Source organism: Schistocerca gregaria, chromosome 5 (genome assembly GCF_023897955.1).
Source record: "Schistocerca gregaria isolate iqSchGreg1 chromosome 5, iqSchGreg1.2, whole genome shotgun sequence".
Taxonomy (NCBI): domain Eukaryota; kingdom Metazoa; phylum Arthropoda; class Insecta; order Orthoptera; family Acrididae; genus Schistocerca; species Schistocerca gregaria.
In genome coordinates, this window is record NC_064924.1 from 174,779,128 (window position 1) to 174,791,340 (window position 12,213).

Sequence of the window (12,213 nt, forward strand, 5' to 3'; positions counted from 1 at the left end):
GTCATAGGCTAGATGATCAATGATTTTGCCGGCAGCGTTGTGACATCTTTATGTATTAAAGACAACCGTAATGTGGAATGACGAATGTCATTTTTTGTGGTAATATAATTATGTTCATCATTATTCATTTTGAACTTTAGTGCGTCACTTACAACAAACTTCAACAGAGGATAAATATAGTGTGAAGTGGTAGTCAAAATGCACAACTCCTGAAAACATATCTAGAAGATCATCGTGAGTGAACACCACATATTGCTCTTACTGGAAGTTTATGAGCAATGAAAACTTTCTTTCTTAAATATGAGTTACCTCAGATCATTATTCCATATGATTTTCTTGAATATAACTACGCAGAATATATTATTCACTAATTCATCTCGCCACAAGATGTGCAATAATTCGAAGTGCCAATGCTATTGAACTCAGTAGTTCTAGGAGTTTAAGTAAATGTCGTTTCCATATTAACTTCTCCACAATGTAGATACCTAAAAATGTTTAAGTTTCCACCCTAGTTGTTATTGCCTCAGTGTGTGTTACATTTATCATTGGTGTAGTACCTCTGGACGTGCAGAACTGTATATTACTTGCAGAAACAAGTAATACAAAGTATTCTTTCTGACCTTCAGTCACTCTGGTCTGATGAGGCTGCCATCATTTTCTCCCCTGTGTCGATCTCTTCAACTCAGAGCAGTAAGTACTCAAAATTCCTCAATTATTCGTTGGATATATTCCAGTCTCTGTGTCCCCAGCAACTTTTGCCCTCTACGGATCCTCTACTATCATACAAGTTTTCTCTGCTGTCTGACCACGTCATCTAACATCTAATTATATTACCCATTTATTCCTTTCCTTGCCGATCCTCTTCATGAGTCTTATGAGTCCTCTTAATTTACAGCATCCTTCTGTAATTACATACCTCAAACTGTTGATGCCCCTCTTTTTCGTTATTTAGAGAACATTAAAACATGAAAAATGAAGATATTATGAAGGTCTTGTGGACGTGTGACGACTCAATGGTGTCTTCGTGGCGTCAATGTTTTACCTCTGATTATGTTGATGTTAGAATTGCTGTGGGTCTACTGGACGCGACCCTCTGAGGCTTGTCGACAAACTCTTGGTTAAGTGAGAGGGTGGATTGGAATAGTGAGAAGAAAGCTAGAAGAGGGATGTGAAGAGGGAATTGATTCTAAGGGTGTGGATTCGGGAAGAGAGGTTGTTAGAGTAGCATTATGAATATTGGGGTTATGAGAAACGTCTCTCATGTTTATGGTGGGATTCGGAACGGTCCGGTGTAGTCTGCTGCAAAAGGCAGAACAGAAGTCAGATTAGACAATGGTATGTTGGTGGTAGGGAAGAGACTGGAAACGGTTTTCAGAGTATGTGATTATGGCATATAGGTAGAACGGTGTACGAGCGGTCAGGTGAATTCTTGGAGAACGTGACTGCTCTCAGAAAAACCAGAAATACGGCTTGGCTCCCATATTTGGAGTTTGCGTAGACTGCCAATTAATATGAAGTAATCGTATTGAGTACCTAATAACCCAACTGGAAAAAAGTACGAATATATTCAGCACAGTTGTTAGGGTCTGGTGGGGAGCAGACCAGACGATACTTTCGGCACTTGGAAGATATTGAACCGCGCTGTATTAGACTACAAAAGCTTTGTATACGGTAAAGACGGGAACCTACTTGGCAGATATTGTATGGTCACCATTATAGGATGATTCGCATAGCCCTTGGAGCCATGAAACAAACTCTCATCAAAGCGTTATTAGTGGAAGCTTCGGAAATGCCAATAAGGAGCCACGTTGTCAGTGGGATAGCTGGTATGGTGCGAAGAACGAACGGCTCTTGTACATGGGGGTGTAACCATATACAAGCTGTCCCAAATATTAAAGATCAAAAGTATACAGACATTGTAGTATACGAAAGCGAGTTCTTTGAAATCGGAAACTAATGCCCCGAAAGGAATGCTCACTTCTGTACTGACATAAAGACTTTACATCTTTAGTAATAACTTTAGGTCGCAGGAACTCCTCAAAGTGACGATCTCCAGACTCAGTACATGCATCATAACGCCGCATAAAATCTTTCTTCACTGTCTGCAATATGTCTGTCGTCTGTTGTTCAACGAGACGCAAAAGCAGGACACTATCAATCGTTTTCTGTGCAGTTTATATTGGACCTTCGTTCACCAACTATTTCAAGTAACTCCACAAAAAAAAAAAAAAAACCATTAGAATTAAATCTGCCGTTCGTATTGGCTTTGGGATAGGATGTCCCTTCCAATAGAACGATCAAGATATCTGTTGTTCGAGGGCTGTAGACATTGATATTGCAGTGTGATGATGGTGTAATCTTGTGGACAAGAAGATGAATAGTCTCCAACAAGTGTGAGAGCAGGTCTAGAATGAACACCAGGTAAGGAGCGCCATTCAAATGAGATAGCAACAGATAAGGTCATATTGATGGATATCCTACAACTCAGGCCCATAAGTTAATAGAGAATAGCTACTGGTGACCTGAGAATAGCGCGGTAGTTGACAAAACCATCACTGTATAATTTACAGTGAGCATTTGACGGATTAGTTGATGCGTGTCGTCAGTGAATCTTTTTCGTCTCTTCGTATTCTATGGCACCAATAAATCTTTGTTGAAAACCTACTGTTGCTTCTTGTAAGTGTCTATCCATAGTGCAAAATTTTCGCCACAGAAGAATTCTTCATCTTGTTAGAAACCGTTGGTATTTTTATCTTTTTATTAGTAATTTTTCCAGACTCCTAAAAGGACATTTATAAGGCCCAGAGTAGTGCAGCAACTAGACATGGCATGGATTCAACAAGTTTCTGGAAGTCCCCAGCATAAATATTGAACCATGCTGCCTCCATAATCGTCCATAATTGCGAAAGTGTTGCCTGTGCAAGATTTTATGCACTAACTACACTCTCGATTAAGTCCCACAAATATTCAGTGGGATTCATGTCGGGCGTTCTGGGTGACCAAATTATTCGGTCAAACAATCCAGAATGTTCCTCAAATCAATCGCGAACAGCTCTGGCCCAGTGACATGGCGCATTGTCATCTACAAAAATTCCATCAGTGTCATTAAGTCCACGAATGGCTGCAAATGGTCACCAAGCAGCCGAACGTAGCCATTTCCAGTCCGTGGTCCGTTCACTTGGACCAGCGAACCCAGTCCATTCCATGTAAACACCATTATGCAGCTACCGCCAGCTTGCTCAGTGCCACGCAAACCCTATCATCAGCTCATCCCAACTGAAATCGTGATTGATCTCACTAGGTCACTGTTTTCCAGCCGTCTTTAGTCACGAAGACGTGAGGGGCGTTGCGGGCGATGTCGTGGTGTTAGCAAAGTCACTTGTGTGGGTCGTTTGCTGCCATGGTCCACTAACGCCAGGTTTCGCCGCACTGTCCTAACAGATATCCTCGTCGTATGTCCGACATCTTTTTCTGTGGATCTTCGACGAAGTGTGGCTTGTCTGTTAGCACTGGCAACTCTACGCAAACGCCGCTGCTCTCGGTCGTTAAGCGACCTGTGGTGAGGGGTTATACCTTAAATTTGGTATTCTCGGCAACTCCCGTCACTGGGGATGTCGGAATACTGATTACCAAACGATTTCCGAAATGGAATGTCCTACGCTTCTAGCTCCCACTACTCTTCCGAGTTCAGTCTGTTAATTCCTGCCGGCTGGAGTGGCCGAGCGGTTCTAGGCGCTACAGTGCCTCGGGCATGGATGTGTGTGATGTCCTTAGTTAGTTAGATTTAAGTAGTTCTAAGTTCTAGGGGACTGATGACCTCAGAAGTTAAGTCGCATAGTGCTCAGAGCCATTTGAACTATTATTGTTAATTCCTGTCACGCGGCAATAACGATGTCGAAAATCTTTTCACAAAAATCACATCTACACGCATGACAGTTTCACCAATGTACTGCCTTTTCATATCTTGTGTATGCGATACTACCGCCATTTGTATGTGTGTATACTATCTCAAGACTGTTTCCAGCTCACTGTATGTCGAAAAAATGCCAAGAAATGAAATACACTCTAAGACGACAAAAAATATGCATATGGGAGAGAGTTTCTCTGCCTGTCTTTATGCCTTCCAAACCCTAACTTGGCCAGCAAGGTTGCTGGATCTATCCAAACCTGGGAATTTTTGGAGACTTGTGGGCACGGCTCTCAAACCATCTGGGGACTTTGACGATCTAACGCGTCAACTGGATAGAATTTGGCACGACGTCGCTCAGGAGGAGGTACGACAAGTCTTTCAATCAATAACTGCTTGAGTGACGTCCATGGTTGGATCTACGTGTTATAGACTTGCTCAATTAGTGAAGCTTTCTCTCTTGAAGAAATCGTCTAATTTTTCTGAAATTGTAGCCGTTTGTTTGTCTTTTCATGTACATCACATCTATGGATTTCTGTGCCATTCCGATGATTCATTCGTTGTACATCGTTCTCTGTGTTTTAGTATGTATTTACATGTGGATCGGAGACAATGCTCTGCCAATCAAAATATGTTTTACACGTACGTACTCAGAGGACAGGTACAAAATGAAGAAATATAACGTGCAATTGAAGGAGAGCCAGAGACATACCGTCTAACGATGGAACTTCCCAGATTACCTCTTCGTGGAGTCTTAGAAACGTCGATTTTCTGTGATTTTTTTTTTTCAACGACCCTCATTTTGTACTACCACACTCCACAACGTTCGACTGACCCTGTCCGACAGTACGCGAGGCCTGTCTGGCCTTCTTCATAGTTTACACTTTATAATCGCGTCACCAACAGTCGATTTAGGCAGCTTTAGAAGGGTAAAAATGCCCCTGATGGATTTGTCACTCACGTTAATTCCAACAGCTAGCCCACGGACGAAGTCACTAACATCTCCTGGCTGACCCATTACGCTATTATTGCTGCTCTACTGGCAACACAATAATCCTAACCTGGTTTTATGCTGGAGAGACCGCCTCACGTGACGTCTAGTGGTCAGTTGTACACCACATCTGGGTGCCCAGACACTTTTCATCCGAGTGTGCATTGGACTTGTTGAGGACAACCACTGGCGTTCCATCAGGAAACGCCTGCAGAGAGAAAACTGTCGCAAATGGAGACGTCTAGTGGTCGGTTGTACTCTACATAGGGGTGTCCAGACACTTTTCATCCGTCTGGGCATTGGACTTGTTGAGGACAACCACTGGCGTTCCATCAGAAAATGCCCACAGAGAGAAATCTGTCGCAAATGGAGACGTCTAGTGGTCGGTTGTACTCTACATAGGGGTGTACAGACACTTTTCATTCGACTGTGCATTGGACTTGTTGACAACCACTGGCGTTCCATCAGGAAACGCCCGCAGAGAGAAAACTGTCGCAAATGGAGACGTCTAGTGGTCGGTTGTACTCTACATAGGGGTGTCCAGACACTTTTCATCCGTCTGGGCATTGGACTTGTTGAGGACAACCACTGGCGTTCCATCAGAAAATGCCCGCAGAGAGAAATCTGTCGCAAATGGAGACGTCTAGTGGTCGGTTGTACTCTACATAGGGGTGTACAGACACTTTTCATCCGACTGTGCATAGGACTTGTTGAGGACAACCACTGGCGTTCCATCAGGAAATGCCCGCAGAGAGAAATCTGTCGCAAATGGAGACGTCTAGTGGTCGGTTGTACTCTACATAGGGGTGTCCAGACACTTTTCATCCGACTGGGCATTGGACTTGTTGAGGACAACCACTGGCGTCCCATCAGGAAATGCCCGCAGAGAGAAACCTGTCCCAAATGGAGACGTCTAGTGGTCGGTTGTACTCTACATAGGGGTGTCCAGACACTTTTCATCCGACTGGGCATTGGACTTGTTGAGGACAACCACTGGCGTTCCATCAGGAAATGCCCGCAGAGAGAAATCTGTCGCAAATGGAGACGTCTAGTGGTCGGTTGTACTCTACATAGGGGTGTCCAGACACTTTTCATCCGACTGGGCATTGGACTTTTTGAGGACAACCACTGGCGTCCCATCAGGAAATGCCCGCAGAGAGAAATCTGTCGCAAATGGAGACGTCTAGTGGTGAGTTGAACACTACATAGGGGTGTCCAGACACTTTTCATCCAACTGTGCATTGGACTTGTTGAGGACAATCCCTGGCGTTCCATCAGGAAATGCCCGCAGAGAGAAATCTGTCGCAAATGGAGACGTCTAGTGGTCGGTTGTACTCTACATAGGGGTGTCCAGACACTTTTCATCCGACTGGGCATTGGACTTGTTGAGGACAACCACTGGCGTTCCATCAGGAAACGCCCTCAGAGAGAAACCTGTGCCAAACGGAGAGACGCAGCACCGCCGTGTTTACCATGAGGGGCTCGGTGGCGGGCTGGGCGTACGCGGGCCTGCCGCCGCCCTCCTCCAGCGACCACTCGAAGTCGACGGTGCGCTCGTCCCAGCGTGGCGGGCGCATCCGCAGCCGGAACTGCGCCACCACCGCGCGGCCCACCACCGTCTCGCGGGGCTCCTCCGCCTGCGCGCCACCGGAAACAGGTCGGCTGCCTTCACGCGCGTTCCAAAACCCGCGGCGCTCTTGCAACAGTACGCGGCCAACTAGCAAACAAACCTTACACCGGAGCCTTTCAAAAATCAGGTTGAATATCGTGGACTGGCAACCTCGAAGCTTTTCTCGGTGCAAGTAGTATTGAGTAACTTCCAGCAGTCGTCCCGGAAAACGTTGGCTCGCTAAACCATTTCAGGAGGTCAACAAAAAAAGCCATTCTTTTAGTGCTGTAGTCTTCTTTAGAATTTTTTTTCCAGTATCGCGAGGAAGGACACATCGATTAGTAGTTTTTACCAGTTAAGTGACCATCTTCGGATCTTAACAGATCGCTACAAACCCACGTTCATAATACAAAGAACAGACGAAATTAACGTTTTTATAATAGACGTAAGAGTACATACCGCATAACAGAAATTAGTGCCTACGTTGACTACTGAAGCAAGGTGCATTTTCACAATCATGTTTACAGTTTCAAATTGTAAGATAAATCGAGCAAAATTTATGGGAATAATCTTTAGTCACCGGTTAAAAACTATGTTAATTTTTTTTTTGTATAACGCGTACCTCAGTAATTGTGATTAAAACATATATGTATTGGATACACTATGCACCATCTCATTGTACTGTGTGACAGATACGTCGAAGCGATATAATGAGACAATATAAACAGGTGTCTTATCTGCTGACAGTATCGGATGAAAGTATGTAGCTCACAGCAGTAAGCAGACTGATCAATATTGATGCATAAAAAATCGTACTGTACATATATACTACGGCATATCTGGGAAGTATATCAAACTGAAGTGACGCTCTACTGAAGAACACGATTACACATTTCGCCTAACAGACATAACATATTCCCAAAACATGAATAGTCAGGCAACTGGAAATCACCCATATGCTCAAATGTAAAATCCACTGCAAAGACTATGAAAAGTTCTACATATCTAAGTGACAACAACCTATCCACCTTTATCCATCACATTAAAAATGAACGACACAAAACAGACCGATTGGAAAATGCTGTAGGTATTTTACACGTAGCACCAAAATTACCGTTAATGAATATATTGGCGGAAATTAAGATATATTTAGACATAAGAAATTATCTAGATTTAATCTTCAGTGGACAAACTGACCTAAAATACAAACAATTCCCCCAAAAAATTGTTGACATTGTCCACTAAGATCCATTATAAACCACAATACAACCATACACACAATTTAACTTAAATAACATAAAATTATAGGTACCTATTCACTGTAACTCAATAACATCGCTAGTAGACAGCCATACAATATTGATTATCTCTAGAGATCATTACAGTCACGAAATTTCAACTGTAAATTAAGTTTATTTCTGACCATCATTAATGAAACGTCAGAGCACAACACACAGCTGGTTACTACTGGAAAAACAACGAAAGAATATAGTCAGTAAACAAATAGGCAGCAACAGAAATAACAAAAGCGCTGATAATCTGTCTCAACTATTGTCACTAAATGTCAACTACACACTAACATTTATTTCTAACCACTACTAAAAGAGCAGCCAGAACATACTACATCAACGTAAAATATAATCAGTATCAAATAGACAGCAACAGAAACAACGACGTTGCATGCTACTCCTGACTTGATAATGTATGTAAAATCAAATTATTCATAAGCAAAATTTGTAAGATATTCTGTTACAGGTAACCTGATGATGGTTTTATTGATGAAATACGCCTATAGTTCAAATAAAAATAATATTCATATCTGCATAGCTGGCTATAAAATATATTACGACCTTGAAAGACATTTATTTTGCAGCAGGCCCTGAAGGCGTCCAGCAGGTGCAGCAATAGTTGACACTCACATCCTACAATATAATGGGGGAACATTTTATGACTTAAACACATAAAAATTAAAATGCAAGATTAATACAAAATATAAAATTAAACAAGGTTTGCTTATATGTACATCAATATAATTGCAATGCTACAGATATGCAACAAACCAAATAATACTGAGCCAAGTTAGGGATATGACAAGAAATCAAGAAAACATCTGCATCAAAAACTGATCTTAAACAAGTTATGCATCAGGCTTATTTGAAACTTAGTAACACTATATCCTAATTTATAGAAGAATATGTAAATCACATTAGATATTAAATTGAAATTAAACACAAAAAAATCTATAGCCTTTTGCAGAAATTAACATTTCCATTCAAATTTTATCAAAGAACACAGAATTCAACTATTATCATTTTCTTAAAACGAGAACAAGACCTCCTGGTTAAAGCATTAAAATACAATCTAGAACCTAAATTACCAAAACAGATAAAAAACTACCTATAGCAACAACTAAGATAACTATAGGTAAGGCTAAATTATCAACCAGACAAAAAAATGAAATAAAAATTAAATCAGTAAATATAATGAAAAAAGAAACAACAAAGTTTCATATACTACCAAGAAATAACAACGATCACAGAATGTTACAATAAATCTACCCCAAGCTTACATCCAATAATGCAACAGCTTTAACGGCATATAAGGGAAATAGTCCGGCCCTACTACAAGAAACCGATAACATACAAAAAATTAAATGACTAATTCGTGATAAACAGCATAACACAAATAGCTAGAGACTCAACAAACAAATATGCACCTCAGTCCATGAAAATTGTAAAGTACTGCCATAAAATTATGACAGAATACGAAAAAAGAATGTGTATAATAATGATTCCAAAGATACCAAGATTATATGGAAACTGATAAGTACCTAAACTTTCATTTCCAATTTGCCTGATTGTAGATGCTATAGCCAGTCCTGCAATCTTATTAGTGACAGATTGAATAGAATCGTTACGAAATATTAAGCATATAACAGAATTTATAATATAAAAAACTCATAAATTTAGCACAGAGAATCAAGAACATACATATATCTACAGATGTGCAAAATGATAAAGTAGCAATGGGGTGTAGCACTGCTGGCACAATAGCGGATATTTTCTTAAACACATTGGATGAAAAATTCTTTAGAACCACAAACACTTTAACTAATAAGATAATATATTACTAAAGATATTTCGCCGACACAAGAATGCTTATAGCTGGAAACAATGAGGACAAAGGACACATACATATCACACTCAACACTGCATTCCAAAATGAAATTTACTATAGAGCCAGAAATAAAAAAATAAAAAAACTTCCTCGACTTGACCATAAGAAATATTAAATTCCTCATAAATTCGAACTATACCGAAAGACAGCTTCAACAGATGCCATTATCAACGTAAATACCTAATACCTAAAAATCACACAAATGTGCAGGCTTTCAAACCATGATCAGGAGAATGATAAACATGCCCCTAGAACAGAACACTATACAAAAAGAAATTACAACCCTGCAATACGTGGCAAAATGGGATGAATACAATCCACAAATAATCACAGAGTTATATAATAAGTATACAAAACCTTCAAGGCCTAATATACATGAAGGAATAACAGTCATCAAAGTAACATCGATAAACAGAAAATTACATATATACCTACCACATACCTTAATAGAATATCAAGCAAAAGTAGCGCACTACTGAAAAACACCAATATACGTTTCGCTTACCAAACATGACACAATATAAACAGAAAAATACAGTCATGGAACTGGAAACTACCAATGTACTCAAACCCAGATATAAATAAAATTCACTGCACAGACTGAAAAATTCTACCAAGGACAGACGAGCAGAATCTTCGCCACTGGGTATCTAGAACATGTTAAAATAAGTGACAACAACCAATCCACTTTTTTCGCCACATTACAAATGTATAACACACGCCAGACAAATTGGAAAATAATAATGATATTTTACACACAGCACCAATTGTACCGATATGAATATACTGGAGGAAACTGAGATATTTTTACACATAAGGAATTAGCCACATTTAATCCTCAGGGAATCTAAACTATAAACAATTTACTGATAATTTTATTGACATTATCACCAAGATCCGGAATAAACTACAGAACAACCACAGACAAAATTTAACTCAAATAACACAATACCATAGATCTCTGTTCAGTATAACCCAATGACATCACTGGTAATTCTCAAGAAGCAGATGAAATTACACAATACCTGTGATCATCTGACATAAAATGCTATCACGAAATTTCAACTGGAGATTAAGTTTATTTATGACTATTATTATTGAAGTGACAGAACATAACATACAGTTGATTACTACTAGAATAACAACGTAAGAATATAATCAGTAAATAAACAGACAGCAACAGAAAAACAAAATCGCTGATCAGGTGCCAGAATTACTGTCACTATATGTTAACTATAGACATAGGTTTATTTCTGAGCACTACTAAAAGAAAACCCACAATGTACTACAAAACTGACTATTATTGTAACATAACATAAAATCATTAGGGGAAGTGGCAACAAAACTACTATTCACGTTGGTGTGTAGAATATATGAGTCTGGCGACATACCATCTGACTTTCGGAAAAGCATCACCCACACAAGTCCGAAGACGGCAAGAGCTGACAAGTGCGAGAATTATCGCACAATCAGCTTAACAGCTCATGCATCGAAGCTGCTTACAAGAATACTATACAGAAGAATGGAAAAGAAAATTAAGATGTGCTAGGTGACGATCAGTTTGGCTTTAGGAAAAGTAAAGGCACGAGAGAGGCAATTCTGACGTTACGGCTAATAATGGAAGCAAGGCTAAAGAAAAATCAAGACACGTTTATAGGATTTGTCGACCTGGAAAAAGCGTTCGACAATATAAAATGGTGCAAGCTGTTCGAGATTCTGAAAAAAGTAGGGTAAGCTATAGGGAGAGACGGGTCTTATACAATATGTACAACAACCAAGAAGGAATAATAAGAGTGGACGATCAAGAACGAAGTCCTGGTATTAAGAAGGGTGTAAGACAAGGCTGTAGTCTTTCGCCCCTACTTTTCAATCTGTAAATCGAGGAAGCAATGATGGAAATAAAAGAAAGGTTCAGGAGTTGAATTAAAATACAAGGTGAAAGGATAGCAATGATACGATTCGCTGATGACATTGCTATCCTGAGTAAAAGTGAAGAAGAATTAAATGATCTGCTGAACGGAATGAACAGTCTAATGAGTACACAGTATGGTTTGAGAGTAAATCGGAGAAAGACGAAGGTAATGAGAAGTAGTAGAAATGAGAACAGCGAGAAACTTAACATCAGGATTGATGGTCACGAAGTCAATGAAGTTAAGGAATTCTGCTACCTAGGCAGTAAAATAACCAATGACGGACGGAGCAAGGAGGACATCAAAAGCAGACTCGCTATGGCAAAAAAGGCATTTCTGGCCAATAGAAGTCTACTAATATCAAATACCGGCCTTAATTTGAGGAAGAAATTTCTGAGGATGTACGTCTGGAGTACAGTAGTGAAACATGGACTGTGGGAAAACCGGAACAGAAGAGAATCGAAGCATTTGAGATGTGGTGCTATAGACGAATGTTGAAAATTAGGTGGACTGATAAGGTAAGGAATGAGGAGATTCTACACAGAATCGGAGAGGAAAGGAATATGTGGAAAACACTGAAAAGGAGAAGGAAGAGGATGATAGGACATCTGCTAAGACA

At 40.1% G+C, this 12,213-nt stretch overlaps 1 protein-coding gene across 1 annotated transcript in view; it reads right to left on the reverse strand.

Annotated features, from left to right (window-relative positions):
* Nucleotides 1-12,213, reverse strand: part of LOC126273271 (leucine-rich repeat-containing protein 43-like) — a 254,891-nt gene that overhangs the window by 27,018 nt on the left and 215,660 nt on the right. The window contains exon 8 of the mRNA XM_049976815.1: nt 6,371-6,535. Within this exon, the coding sequence (XP_049832772.1) occupies nt 6,371-6,535 (165 nt within the window). The remainder of the gene's footprint in view (nt 1-6,370; nt 6,536-12,213) is intronic.